This window comes from Erythrolamprus reginae, chromosome Z (assembly GCF_031021105.1).
Source record: "Erythrolamprus reginae isolate rEryReg1 chromosome Z, rEryReg1.hap1, whole genome shotgun sequence".
Taxonomy (NCBI): Eukaryota; Metazoa; Chordata; class Lepidosauria; order Squamata; family Dipsadidae; genus Erythrolamprus; species Erythrolamprus reginae.
The window spans coordinates 129737004-129753013 of NC_091963.1; the positions used below are offsets into that span (position 1 = coordinate 129737004).

At 38.1% G+C, this 16010-nt stretch overlaps 1 protein-coding gene across 1 annotated transcript in view; it reads left to right on the plus strand.

Moving 5' to 3' along the window:
• SLC17A7 (solute carrier family 17 member 7) overlaps window positions 1-9762 on the plus strand; it is a 72255-nt gene extending 62493 nt beyond the window's left edge. Inside the window, exons 7-12 of the mRNA XM_070727883.1 lie at window positions 222-364; window positions 612-761; window positions 2855-2987; window positions 3890-4000; window positions 6945-7072; window positions 9415-9762. Coding sequence (XP_070583984.1) covers window positions 222-364; window positions 612-761; window positions 2855-2987; window positions 3890-4000; window positions 6945-7072; window positions 9415-9762 — 1013 coding nt within the window. The remainder of the gene's footprint in view (window positions 1-221; window positions 365-611; window positions 762-2854; window positions 2988-3889; window positions 4001-6944; window positions 7073-9414) is intronic.
• The last annotated feature ends 6248 nt before the right edge of the window (window positions 9763-16010 follow it).

Sequence of the window (16010 nt, forward strand, 5' to 3'; positions counted from 1 at the left end):
CCATGACTTTGCCTTCATCTCATTCCCAGCAGTGAGACATCCCTAGCAATATAGTTGTTAAAATACAGGCAGTCCTCAGTTTACGACTGGTGACTTTGCAGCCTTTCAAAGTTATGACCGATCCCGAAAAAGAAACTTACAACCTGGATTTGAAGTTATGATGGCCAGCCCACATCTCTCCCCCCTCCTCCTCATGTTATTCTATACTTCTGTCTTTGCAGGGAGCTTTGGTATTTTCTGGTATATATTCTGGCTGATGGTTTCCTATGAGAGTCCTGCACAGCACCCCACCATTACAGAAGAAGAGAAGAAGTATATAGAAGAAAGCATTGGAGAGAGTGCTGGCCTTATGAATCCCCTTATGGTCAGTACTTGTATAAATTGATTGATAAGTTAGACCTCGTCTCTGTGGTATTTCAAAAAGCTCACAGAAATTTTACTTTCAATGCATTGGGTACATTTAGTATGATGTCCTACAGGCCTGGGCTTTCCAACTTGGGTGGGTCTATCCCTAGCTAACATTGTTGAAATCCCAACTGGAATATGTGCAAATTATAAAACAACACATTTGGAAGGTATCTGATAACAAAAGATCTTTGCTGTCTCTGCAGAAATTCAAAACTCCCTGGCGTAAGTTCTTCACATCCATGCCGGTTTATGCCATTATTGTAGCCAATTTTTGCCGAAGCTGGACATTTTATTTACTTTTAATCAGCCAGCCAGCCTATTTTGAAGAGGTTTTTGGCTTTGAAATTAGTAAGGTAAGAAAGGGGTTTTTTTCCTCTTGTTTGTACCATGTTTCCCTGAAAATAAGACCCTGTCTTATATTTTTGGAACCCTGAAATAAACCCTTGGCCTTATTGCCATGCACTCAAAAGCCTGATTGGGCTTATTATCATGGAATGCCTTATTTTGGAGGAAACAGAGTATGTAAGCATGTGATAACTTTACTTTACTGAGGTCATTAACCAGCAAAATAACTTTACTGAGGTCATTAACCAGCAAAAATTGCACGTGGACAAATTGAGTATATTCTGCAAGAGAAAATGCTTATCCTCATTGGCCCTAGAAATCGGGAGTCTATCTAAATTTTAGATTGGCCCATTTTGTTTTGCACTTTGATTAAAGACTCTGGTTAGTGTCCTTATGGCATATATAAACAATATAAATCAATATCCATTACTGTAAAAATTTAGGCAAAGCAAGATTTGGGGAAATGACAAATTATTATTTTCTAAAACATTTTGGGGGGGGGGTTGCAGCTGGAAAATGGAACTGGAGTTATTTTTTTAAATTAATTGCCTAATATGATAAATATACTGCTCAAAAAAAAATAAAGGGAACACTCAAATAACATATCCTAGATCCGAATGAATGAAATATTATCATTGAATACTTGGAGTTATATTATGTTGTTTTAAGTGTTCAATTTATTTTTTTGAGCAGTGTACCGGTATATATTTTTGAAAAAGAATGGTGGAAGACAGATACTGTCTTCCTCAAGCCCCCTCTTTTTCTAAGGCAAGGGTCCCCACAAACATGCTGTGGCCTATTTGGAACCAGGCCATGTGAGAGACAGGCTGGCGCCACATGCAGCTCCACTAGTGTGAGCGGTCCAGTTCCCCTTTGCTCTCACCCCAAGACGGATGGGCAAAGCTGAGGCTCTGATGCTCCAAGTGTGAAGTGGTGAGAGGAAAAGCTGAGTGGAATGAACGTGCCCTGCTCAGCTTCACTGACTGACCGAGGCTGCCTGCAAAGGACACACAGTCCACTTTTGTAGCATCTGGCAGCCTCTGTGATTCCGAAGGAGCACAAGACTGGCCCGGTCGCCAAGCCTCAAAGGTTGGAGTAAAGGTTCTTTACTAGGAGAGCCCTCCACTCCTCCACTTGCAACAGAATACCCCTCGCAACTACGCTTACAATCCTAGGTTTAGAAAGCTTAGAAATACATCACCTTAAATATGACCTAAGCATAGCCCACAAAATCATCTGCTACAACGTCCTTCCTGTCAACCACTACTTCAGCTTCAACCACAACACACGAGCACACAACAGATATAAAATTAAATTAAACTGCTCTAAACTCGATTGCAGGAAATACGAGTAATGAATGCATGGAACTCACTACTGACTCTGTAGTATCATCACCTAACGTCCAAACTTTACCCTTAGACTGTCCACTGTTGACTTCTCCCGATTCCTAAGAGGTTAGTAAGGGGTGTGCCTAAGTGCACCAACGTATCAGGAAAGACTTACTGAACTCAATCTGTATAGTCTGGAGGACAGAAGGAAAAGGGGGAACATGATCGAAACATTTAAATATGTTAAAGGGTTAAATAAGGTTCAGGAGGGAAGTGTTTTTAATAGGAAAGTGAACACAAGAACAAGGGGACACAATCTGAGTTGGGGGAAAGATCAAAAGCAACATGAGAAAATATTATTTTACTGAAAGAGTAGTAGATCCTTGGAACAAACTTCCAGAAGACGTGGTTGGTAAATCCACAGTAACTGAATTTAAACATGCCTGGGATAAACATATATCCATTGTAAGATAAAATACAGGAAATAGTATAAGGGCAGACTAGATGGACCATGAGGTCTTTTTCTGCAGTCAGTCTTCTATGTTTCTATGTTTCTATGTGCCTTCCGTCCCATCCTAATGTTTCTCTCTTATTAGTATCATATATATAAATATCGTTGTATCTTTGTATACCACCAATATGTACCTGACAAAATAAACAAATAAATAAATAAATAAAGGTTGCTGTAAGGGATACATGGATTTTCTCAGCTGTCTTTTAACACGTCCTGGTCTCTGGGATACTGACTGTTTCTCTTCACTTTTCACACACAGGTGGGGATGCTTTCTGCTTTGCCCCACTTGGTTATGACCATCATTGTACCCATTGGAGGCCAAATTGCCGACTTCTTGCGCTCGAGAAGACTTATGTCTACCACCAACGTCCGCAAGATGATGAACTGTGGGGGTGAGTGAGAGAGGCGTCATCATCACAGCACAAGCTGTGGAGACAAGGGTTAGGACTGAACAGTTACCTCCAGAGAGTTGTTGTGGGGGTTTTTTTTAAAGAAAAATGAGATTGATAGATACCCAGATTTAAAAGTTGAGTACTGAGGGTTCTTTGACAATGAACGAAAGGTGCTACAAGTCTTTAAAGCAGGGATCCTCAAACTTGGCAACTTTAAGATTTCAGAATTTTCCAAGTTGTGGGAATCTACAAGTCTTAGACCTGTCAAGTTTGGAATGTCTCACTTTAAAGAAAGGCATGCTATAACAATAGCACTTTAATATAGCACTTACTGTAGACTTATATATATCGCTTCATAGTGCTTTAAGGCCTCTCTAAGCGATTTACAGAACCAGCATCTGATCTCAGAACCTCAAAGTATCAAAGTGACCGGCATGCATAAGTGCACCAGTGTGCCGTCCGTCCCCTGTCCAATTGTCTCTCCTTATCTCATTTATCTTTTCTTCCTTTCAAATATGTTCACCTATACTTTTATATCTTTTCTTCCATTCTTTTCTTTATTTATATTATTACATATCTTTCTGTTCAATGTGTATTATGTATTGGACAAAATAAATAAATAAATAAATAAATAATGCAAAACTTATAATTGGGTTGATTATGTGCGATCAATCAACATCAGGACTAACAGATGTTCACCATGATGATCATCTGTCCCTCAACTGTCCTACCTGTCCTATAATGGTGATTATTGGTTTTAAAATGGGGTCTTTTGAGTGAGTTCTTATATTGCACACTAAGCCATATCGTGATTTATTTAGTTTTAGTTTCATACGATGTTTGAATGCAGCTATTATTTTTTGTAACCCTTAGTTACATGTGTGATTTTTATTTCTCACCAGGGTTCGGCATGGAAGCCACGCTGCTCTTAGTAGTTGGTTATTCCCACAGCAAAGGGATGGCGATTTCTTTTCTCGTCCTGGCTGTGGGCTTCAGTGGCTTTGCTATTTCAGGTAAGCTCTTGAACACCTGGGATAATATTTAGGCATGGTTACGTTCTATAGTAAATCTCCCCTCTATTCCCAAATTTACCTGGATAGGAGTCCAATATAAGTGGGGCAAAAGTTTTGCCCAAACTTCTTAAACCTAACTTGGGATTATTTCAGGGATAGAAAAGATGCCAAAGCACTACAAGTAGTCCTTGACCTACAACCACCTGTTTAGCAACTGTTCAAAGTTACAATAGCCCTGAAAAAGTAACTTATAACCAGTCCTCACATTTACAACCATTGCATCATCTCCACAATCACATGGTCGAATTCAGGCACTTGGAAACCCACCTATATTAGCAATGATTGCAGCATCATGGACTCACGTGACTGCCATGTGCAATCTTCCCAGACAGTTTTTGACAAGCAAACACAAAGGAAAAAGCTGGATTTGATTAAAGATTATGTGATTCACTTAAAAATTGCAGATATTCATGATCATAAAAGCAGGCATGCCTCACTTAACAATTGCTTTCTTTAACAACAAAAAAATCTGGTCCCATTTATGATTATAACTGAACAACTATTTCTGTACACTGTACAGTATGGATATTGCTATCCCACCACCTATATTTTGGAATGAACAGCAGCATACCACAATAACTCCCTCTTTCCTTAACTTCTTGTATCATCACCTGCAAGCTTTATTATCATATCCTCTTCATTTTGCTCTCCCCTTGTAAATTTCCAAATCTCTCTTACTCTGCTGCTTACAAGGGAAGAAATGGAGCTAATTTTGCTGTATTCCTAAGACCTATAAGTTGTTTCTCGTGGGCCATACCCAGACTCACTTAACAAGTGAGTTACTAACTTAATAACTGCAATGATTCACTTAACAACTGTGGCAAGAAATGTCATAAAATGGGGCTAAATTCATTTAACAATATCTTGCTTAGCAACAAAAAATGTGGTTTTCATTGTGGTTGTAAGTCGAGGACTACCTGTAGAATTGTTCTCTTCCATTGTTCCACAATCATCATCAAACTGAAGAATGTCCTGCTTGTGTTAAAAGGAATTCATTCTTTAATTGCTCTCAGAATTATTGCCAAAAAAGCACTAAAGCATGTTAACCTAATCTTGCATAGCTACTTCTCCGGTAGTACAGAACTGGAGATAGGGCATACAACATTTTTGCTAGATCAATTCTTGAATACGGATCATCTGTCTGGAACTCGCATTGCATATTGGACATTAATACAATTGAACAAGTCCAGAGATTTTTCATGAGAAGAGTAAGTGTATGTAGTACATAAAATTATCTGCTACAATGTCCTACCTGTCAATGAAAACTTCAGCTTCAACCACAACAATATAGCAGCACATAATCGATATAAATTTATGGTAAATCACTCCAAACTTGAATGCAGAAAATACAACTTCAGTAACAGAGTTGTTAATGCCTGGATTGCACTACCTGACTTGTGGTTTCTTCCCCAAACCCCCAAAACTTTAACCTTAGACTGTCTACTGTCGATCATTCCTAAGAGGCGTGCATAAGTACACCACCATGTCTACCATCCCTGTCTTCATGTTTGCTTTTATTCATATCAATTTCATGTATTCATAGTTGCGTTTATATTTATATCTGTTATCTAATACATGTGACAAAATAAACAAATAAAACAAATAAATAAAATAATACAGAAAAACATAAAATACAAAATTACAGATCCATATCCCTACTCCACGTAGATTATAAAATATTTATGACCATCGCGGCAAACAGATTAAAACCAATTTTAAATAATAGAATACACGTAGACCAGAATGGCTTTCTCCCAGGTAGATTTATCAGGAACAACACAAGGACCATTTTAAATGTACTGGAATTTTATGAAACACACCCGGAAAAATCATTGGCTCTTATCTTCTTAGACGCACAAAAAGCGTTCGATAATCTGAGTTGGGAATTTACGAAAGAACTGATAAAACAAATGAAATTTGGCTCCAATTTTATTACAATGATTGAAACTAGACCGTGGAAACACGAAAGGAATAAACTGTCTAAGTTACAGTTTGGGAGGGGGGGGTTTAGGGATATGTGTTGTATTGTCTTTGTATCAGACATAATGCAATAGAAATATAATCACAGGATGAAACACCCATTGTCTTGTTTTAATATGTATAAACAGTGTTCCCTCACTTTTTGCGGGGGATGCGTTCCGAGACCGCCCGCGAAAGTCGAATTTCCGCGAAGTAGAGATGCGGAAGTAAATACACTATTTTTGGCTATGAACAGTATCATAAGCCTTCCCTTAACACTTTAAACCCCTAAATTGCAATTTTCCATTCCCTTAGCAACCATTCAGATTATTACTCACCATGTTTATTTATTAAAGTTTATTTAAAAAAATATTTATTAAAGGCAGACAAAAGTTTGGGGATGACATATGACGTCATTGGGTGGGAAAAACCGTGGTATAGGGAAAGGACCCGCAAAGTATTTTTTAATTAATATTTTTGGAAAACCGTGGTATAGACTTTCCACGAAGTTCGAACCCGCGAAAATCGAGGGAACACTGTACCTAATAAAATTTTCTAACATAAATAAATAAAATAAATAAATAAATAAATACTTTGCCCAGCAGAGTAATAGAAATGTAATAAACTTTGCAGATTTGATCAGGCACCTTAATTTTTTTCCCCTTTGAGTATCATGCTCCCTGGTCCTTCACCCATCCTGGTCTAATCAGCTGAAGCTAGATGATGTTACGGACGTCTTTTCCAATCTCATTATGGAAACTGAAGAACAATTCCTCTGGAAGAGTTGTATTATTAAATTGAAGACCACAGTAATGTTATCCGTTCTCTTCTTAAACTTCAATTGTGTAGCCAAATGCAACCTAATTATATACATTTTCAGGCAGTGTGTCATACTCATTTCGTTTTTAATCTCCTCTACTTCCAGGATTCAATGTCAATCATTTAGATATTGCCCCTCGATATGCCAGTATCTTGATGGGCATCTCCAACGGTGTGGGGACCCTGTCAGGTATGGTGTGCCCACTCATTGTTGGAGCAATGACTAAACATAAGGTAAGAAATGATTTCTAAAGAATGGAACATTTTTATGGATGTATGTGTGTCCTTAAAATTCTTATTTTTTTGTGCAAATAAGGCTTATCATATTTATTTATTTGTTTGTTTGTTTGTTTGTTTATTAGATTTGTATGCCGCCCCTCTCCAAAGACTCGTAGCGGCTCACAACAGGACACAATACAAATCCAATGATTAAAACAAATTTAAAACCCTTAATATAAAAAACAATCATACATCTCATACAGACCATACATAAAACGGAAACAGCCCAGGGGAATCAATTTCCCCATGCCTGACGACAGAAGTGGGTTTTGAGGAGTTTGCGAAAGGCATGGAGGGTGGGGGCAGTCCTAATCTCCGGGGAGAGTTGATTCCAGAGGGTTGGGGCCACCACAGAGAAGGCTCTTCCCCTCGGCCCTGCCAGGCGATATTGTTTCGTCGACGGGACCCGGAGAAGGCCAACTGTGTGGGACCTAATCGGTCACTGGGATTCGTGTGGCAGAAGGTGGTCCCGGAGATATTCTGGTCCAATACCATGAAGGGCTTTATAGGTCATAACCAACACTTTGAATTCTGACCGGAAACTAATCGGCAACCAATGCAGACTGCGGAGTGTTGGTGTGACATGGACATACCTAGGGAAGCCCATGATTGCTCTCGCAGCTGCATTCTGCACGATCTGGAGTTTCCGAACACTCTTCAAAGGTAGCCCCATGTAAAGAGCATTACAGTAGTCGAGCCTCGAGGTGATGAGGGCATGAGTGACTGTGAGCAATGAGTCCTAGTCCAGGTAGGGCCGCATATTGTCATATTGTTATCCACGATGCTTAAATTCAACAGGGAATAGGTATCCTTTCTTTGTCAAATAATATTTTCTTGCTTACCAGAATACTTATCAGAATATAAATCTGGTATTCACAAAACCTGGCAGAGACTCAGCCATATTGTGGCTTGTTTGCTTTGGTTTAACAAATTAGGTATAGTCAGTTATTGTGATTTGTAAATTACTAATTCTGACTTAACAAGACATAGCTGACTTTTCTTGATTTTATGAAATCCTGGTATTTTGTCATAAAAATCATCAGGAGAGCATTGGTTTATTAAATAATGTAACAGTTTAATATTTTAGTACACTAATAGACCAACAGTTTAATTTTCTAGCCTCTAAATAACTATATTTCTTAGCAGTTTATTATTAATAGAGTATTTTGCCTTGTAGATTTTTTTTTCATTTCTATTATTGCATGCATTCTTCCTTAGCTCACTTTATTTCTGTGGTGTTTGTATTTTAAGCACTTATAAAAACAATTTTTATTGCTCCTTTTAATTCTTTGCATGTTATAACGTTTGATATGAAGCTGCACAAAATATTGGTCAATGACTGAAATACAGATTGGAACAACTAACAGAGTATGTAAATTTAACTAATTGTGTTTTATTTAACTGCCCATGGTTAAAAAACTTACAATGAATCAAGTCTACAGTTTCAATCTTACAAAATTATCAGATTTGTTCTAATGTCAATTTGTGTTGACATCCCTGGAACTACCAAAAATGGTGAGTTCTGGAGCATTTGAATGTTTACATGATGTCTTGTATTGTTCTAGTGGAGCCTGACCATGGCTGAACTCAAAGAAACTTCAGTAGGGTAAGACATTGTTAGAACCTGAATGTAAAGCTACAAGAAACCCCAGGAGTGTAGGCAAAAGTGGAAAGTAAATCAAAATAAAACACTGCAACGAAGCAAAGATGAGCCAATTCTGCGTAATGCTCAAGAAAACCAGGACATGGGCTTGAATCTGCCATCTTACCAACAACATTGGTGGCTCTCTATGCAGTTTCCATTAACCTGAAGAGCCACAGCTGGTTTAACAACTTCTGCAATATTCAATTCTGCAAAATGCAAACCAGGCAAAAACATAGATCACACCCACTTTAGTAGTTCCGGAAACATTTAAAGCGTGCTAGTGTACCTTGTTTTTGAAATCATGAGTTTTTAACTTGCTTTAACTTTCTGACTATTTATATCTAAAAATGTATATATCCTATAAGTTACCAGTTCTATTTGATTATAAGTAACCTCATCCTTTTCATCTTCAAGGTAGTGGCATATGCAACAATTACCTATTCTATTCTATTTCTATTCTATTTCTATTCTATTTCTATTCTATTTCTATTCTATTTCTATTCTATTCTATGTAAGATAGGAGGATTTTTAAGAAATTGAATACACCTTTTGCAGGGGAGAATGTCCAGTGTTCTGCCATAAGTTGAAAAATATGGGTGTGGGATATCCCTCAAATAAGCTCTGATTGATGGCTCTTTTACATTTTCCACAGACACGAGAAGAATGGCAGTATGTTTTCCTGATTGCCTCTCTAGTACATTACGGTGGTGTCATCTTCTACGGGATTTTTGCTTCCGGGGAGAAGCAGCCCTGGGCTGAGCCAGAAGAATTGACTGACGAGAAATGTGGCTTCATCAACGAGGATGAATTGGCTGACGAGGAAGATGAAGCTGCCCGCATGGGAGCAGGGGCAGGTACTGGTGGCTATGGGGCCACCAAAAGTACCAGTTTTGCCAATGGAGGTTGGACGGCTGACTGGGACAAAAAGGAGGAATATATACAGGAGCCTGGGAAAGATTCCTATATGTATGGCGTGCCAGAACAACGGGACTTGTCATAGAGAACCCCATTGTCCACCCTCATGTGATGATGGGGCCTTAGTTACAATCCATTGGAGTGAGGAGAAGGCTTCTTATTCAGCCTTCTTCTCTATCTACCATTACTTTGCCACCCTGTCCTACTATCTCCATCCCATTTCTGGTGTGTTGGCAACCAGTGTCTGGTTGACCCATTGAAAATTGCCCTCCCCAGCGGTCTGCTACACCTCAGTAATGATCCACAGGCACTTACTTTCAAGTGCTTTATTTTACCTTGTCTACAGGCCGTTGTATCTGCACACTGTCCAGTCCCGCTGAAGGCTGATGCTCCTTGAACCAAGGGGTCGTGTTAAATTCTACACACCCATTGCTCCTGATTCCACCCAACAGTCCTTGACTGAAAAGCTTTGGGGTGACAGCAAAGACACTGCAACATCATCTATTGAGTATGAAATGAAAACATAGGTTATGAATAGACCACACCCTTCACAGGCATAAGACCCCAGGTTCAATCCCTAAGCCAAGCGGACCATAGGGGAAAAGTTGATATTTTGATTTCCGCCCAGGTCTTTTCATAATTAGGAAGTGGCTTGGCACCAACTCCAGCTTTTTAGTCTCTTATTTGGGTAGCCTTGTTCCGCATCTCATCTTTTGCCTTAGACCCCTCTGATTCTTAGAAATAAATTAGACCTGTCTCCCTCAATATCTTTACTACCTATGCACAACCATCATCCTGAACTGAAGATGGGGGAAACCATTAACAGTGGCCCTTAGAATAACTACTTGCTCCAGTGGTAGGTTGCTACCGGTTCAGACCAGTTGACTCGAATCATTAGCTCTGACTCCAAGTTGAAAGAGAACCAGTTATTTGTACCTGTGAAAGTGGACCCACCCACCTATCCCTGGGTTACACTGACCTTTATCTCTACTTCCCAGCTGATCAGGTGCAGCAGATTGAATTGCCACTCAGCAGCTGTTTTCCTTGCTCCTTGCCTAGTTTGCAACACGGAAATTGTATTTCCTCTAAACTGCGCATGCGCACGTAGCGATGTGCACCCAGCGAACCGGTGGCAATGCCGGTAGCAACCCACCACTATCTTGTTCCCATATTTTTAAAAATAGTCCATTTTTCTGCTGTAATTTATAGGCCTTCAAAATGCACCCAGGCATTTCCAAATACTGTATTATGCATTTCAGCATTTTTTTTCCTGAGCTGTAAATGATTTTTATGCTTAATGGGTTGATATTTTCTTAGTATGTACTGTAAATCACTTTCTGTGTAACAATATCAAACTCTCTCTCCCCCACCCTGCCACATTCTTGGTAGCTTTAAAAATATCCAGCACTTGTTGGCTATATTCTCTCCCTACCCAATCCACCTCTTAGAATTTCCTCCTATTGTTTTGTTGCAATTTATAACACTTCAGACATATTTAATGCACTTTACCTTCAAATGATAAAAATCTAAGCTTTCTTCAATACCGAAACTTCAGATGGAAATACTATACTATATTTCAAAGAATAATTTTATTAAAAATCACAACTTCATCAATAAAAACAAATACCAACTAAAACAGAAAATAAGAAAAGAATATAGTAAAAAGAAAAATATAAAGAAAAACTGAGCAACTTCTCTTAAAAATACAACAATTTTTAAAGAATCTCATTATTTCAGTCTCGGTCAGAAAAAAATCCATTAAGGATTATCAGAGATAACAACAATTTTTTTAGCCTTGTTCAAATAAGTCAACTTTATTTTCTTTCTTTGTATTCTTAATAATCTTAATCTTTTATCACTTCAAATAATGCCCCCTCGAAGAAATTTCTTTTTTTGCCATCTCTTTTCAAAAAAAGTCTTCAAAGCTTTTTGAAATCTAATATGGAAAAATGATCCCAGTCACTCTCTTGCTTTGTTGTTTGTACATCCCATCTAGTTATTATCTGCTATTTTTGTATGTCCAGTGTAGCATCAATTTCTATATCATTTTTGAAGCTTTTAAATTTACTTTCAGACTAGCCTCAGTCTTTTCTGATAAAATTAATTCCTCTACCATAATATCTTTTCAACCATCTGTCTACAGATGTATAAACTTTAATATTAACTTCTGGATCCATTGTTCTAAAATATCTTTCAAAAAGTCAAATATTTAAATATTTTGCTCCATTATGTAAATCAAATTTAGGTGATATTTTTTATTTGTAACATTTGGTTCCTTCTGTTATTCTCTAATGTAAACTTCGAAGTTTCATTCTATCATTTTTTTCAATAATCCAAAAGTATTTTCCTACAAGAAGAATTCTTATAATTAAGTCCAAAATCTTATTTTGAATCTACCTGGACCCATAGTCCATTTATAACTTTCTAAAAATCAAAATTTTAATCATAATTGTGCTATTTATTTTAGAAAAATAGTCCTTGTCTTGTATTACAAGTTTGTTATAGAACTTGTATTTAAAACTTTCACTATGGAGTGAAAGAAATTCTCAGTTATTGTAAAATCTGTTAATCCAGGTTCCTAATAGATGGAAACCAATTAACAAGCAATCCAAAAGTAATTAGAAAAGGAAGTACTCAAACCCTGTTTCCTTAAGCATTAACCATAGGTTGGGCAAGAAGGAATTCCCTTGTCTCTAAGCTCATGGAGACTTCTATATTGTAGTCTCCTCACAATTACAAAGAGCTGGTTTACTCACTGGCTCTTCATTGTGCCGGAGTTGTCAATTCTTTTGCCATTTCTTCCCCAGAAAGGCAACCTAATATTGTAAAACCTTAAAGCATCTCAAAACAGAATAATGGAATTGGAAGGGATTAATAGAGGTTTTCTAATCCAACCTACTGCTCAAGCAAGAGAGCCTATACCATTTCAGACAAGTGTCTGTCCAGTCTCTTCTTAAAAGCCCCCAATGAGGGAGCATCCACAACTTCAGAAGGCAAGTCATTCCACTGGTTAATTGCTCCCATTGTTAAAAAATTTCTCCGTTGCTCCTCTCATTAATTCATTTTCATCCATTGCTTGTCTTGCTTTCTGATGCTTTCAAAAAATAGGCACTTTAAAGGCTAACCAAACGTTATCCCTTAAGCATCTATTTATCACTGTCATTCCATCAGATGGATTATAGTTTTTATAACCACTTGTTCTCTTTCAAGAAACTAGCATAGTCCCTTCAGATAATTTGAGTGCATTGTCCTCCCAAATTCTTATTTAAACCAGCCATATATCCACATTATGCTTTAATATCAAATATTTTAAAACTTCCAAATCACTTGTGAATAAGTATAAAATATTTCCAGTCGTGTTCTATCTGGCAAATTCACACTATCGTTTAAATTAAACTGTTGCTTTCAATCCTATGGGCTCCTCTTAAAAAAACCTACTATATTTGAACATTTTATTTATTTATTTATTTATTTAATTTATTTAATTTATTTAATTTATTGGATTTGTATGCCGCCCCTCTCTGCAGACTCGGGGCGGCTAACAACAATGATAAAAAACAACATGTAACAATCCAATTTAATAAAACAACTAAAAACCCTTATTATAAAAACCAAACATACACACAAACATACCATACATAACTTATAATGGCCATGGGGAAGGAATATCCTAACTTCCCCATGCCATGCATGTAAAAACCTCTCCTTACAACCATCTTACATGATGAATTTAGATTGAGAAACACAATCATGGAGAGCTAGCTCCAGGTCTCCATTCAACTATGGAAACTCACTGGATGACTCTGGATCAGCCTTTTCCAGCTGGACCTACCTCATACAATTGTGGCAGGGATTAAAAACAGGACTATCCTTGGCCATTGTACATTCAATTTCCTAAGGAAAAGTGGGATGTAACTGGGGATTTGAATGAGGTCTAATTAGCCAAACCCAGTTAAACACATTGTACGTCACACTATACCAGCTCTTAAAAGACATGATCCCTGTTTAAAATCTTTGGTCAGTCTGCAGATGTAGCACTGATGCAATAAGAGCATATACAGTATTAATTGACATTGCAAACTCTTTGGAGCTGCAGCAGAGAAAGGATGGTGGTCAAATTAATTTTTGGGGGGGAAGGAAGTATACCACTTTCCTTCTGCCATCATGTCCTCTAATTATAAAGCACAAGGAATTGTCACCTTGCTTTCCTACCCCATTAGGGAAATATACAATATATATATATATATTTAATTTTGGTAGCACAGTTCATCAGAATTATCCTAAATGTTACTTTAGGGCAGTGTTTCCCAACCTTGGCAACTTGAAGATATTTGGACTTCAACTCCCAGAATTCCCCAGCCAGCTTTTGCTGGCTGGGGAATTCTGGGAGTTGAAGTCCAAATATCTTCAAGTTGCCAAGGTTGGGAAACACTGCTTTAGGGTATACAAAACCTGGATTATTTTGAAAAAGCTTCTGTATATAATAGTCTTCGAGACTGATTTAAAAATAAGAATAATTTTATCGTGGCCTACCTCACAAGATTCTTGTGAATGAAAAAGGATTGTAAAGCACTCTGCACTCTTATGCCAAGAATTACTATGATTATCACCTTGAGGATAGAAGAGGAGATAGTACTCCACCCTATAACACAAACACACGTAACACAAAATATACATATATCAGATTATCAGAACTAGGTTGCAAAAATTTTGAACATCACTAGATCTGTGATGGCAAGCCTATGGCATGTGTGCCAGAGGCGGCATGCAGCGCCTCTTTGAGGGCATGTGTGAAGGTTCTGACACTTGCAAGCACCGGCCAGCTGCTCTTCACACAAAGAACCTGGAAGAGAGTAGCTGGCTGGTGCGCATAAGCATGACAGAACCCAGAAGAGCAGCTGGCCACTGTGTGCATACCTGCGCACACTCCATTTTCAGTATTTGATGGCGAAAAGGTCAGCCATCATTGCAGTAAATGATCATAACCACTAGGTGAAAAACTTTGGATAATGGCTGGAAAACCATTTCGGATTTTCCCCTTTGTTGCCACCTAGTGACTCTGAGAAATTTTGCAGCCCAGAAGTAACACCTAAATATACCAGAATTTTATCAGAAATAATTTTACAATAAAGTATTATGTTTGTCTGGAAAGTTTTCAGACAACTTCATAGCATACATACTGTTGTTTTTGCAATTTCACAAAAGCTATTCCAACTGTAACAAAAAGATGGATGGTGTTCATCAAGCCCTCCTTCTCTCCTCTCCTTTAAACTCTCAATCCTCCCTCCTGCTTCTCTCCAGTAGTTCTCTCTGTGGGGTTGATTGGTCTACCCGGTGTTTGTACTGTACATGTAGCTTCCCTCATTGGATAATCCCTCTCCCTCAAGTTGGAAAGAAATATCTTGTTCTTGTGTAAATATATAAATATTATTTATGAAACGGAAAATGGCTTGGAAAAGAATGTGCATGTTGACTTGGGTGCTGGAAGTTGCGTATCCCCTCTGTAGAGTCGTTTCCTACATTATAGGAATTCCCACATAGCCAGCCTGACTTAGTTCACCAACCCAAACTTCCTCTAATATATCTTCTCTTATTAAGGTGTGCCTATTCCACCTTCCTGGATTCCAAAAACAGTTGCAATACAAACCGAAAGGGACTTCTGGTGGAAGATGAACGCAACATGATTGGAATGGGAACTCAACAAGTGGTGGTTGTATTTATTTATTCACAATATTTTTATATCACTGCCAGAATAGATGACCTCTTCTAGGTTTTCTTGTTTCCCATCAGTAGACTCTTGCACTCACTTGCCCTGTCATAATTATTTTGGTATTAATGTATTTCCCTTAAATATGAGAAGCCAGTCTGGCTGGGTTAAGGGAATCCTCTTTGCTAACAAGCCTGAACCTCTGACACCAAATCTTGCTCTGATAGCACCTCTAACACTAGAAAGACTCAGAACTTAAAATGAACCAAAGGTGCTTTTGCTGAGGTACCTGTACATAAGATGACTGAATTTTGAATCAGTCATTCCTAGATTAGCAGCTTGCTTTGAGACAGGAAGCAGGTGGGTGAGAGAGAGACAAGTTCATTTCCAGATGCCCCTGCTCAAAGCATCCTTTGACGATTCCTTGTGATCAATTTTTTTTTAAAGGGAAAAATATAGGCAGGTCATGTGTTTCCACTCCTCCCCATATCCCTAATGTTGGTAACACTACATGCAGGCTGGCATGACAGAGGAAAGGGTTTACACGTGGCTGGCCAGCTGCAGTAGGATTAATCCAGGAATAGACAGTTGGCTGAAGGATTAGAAGGGAGGGGTGGGGAACAGAG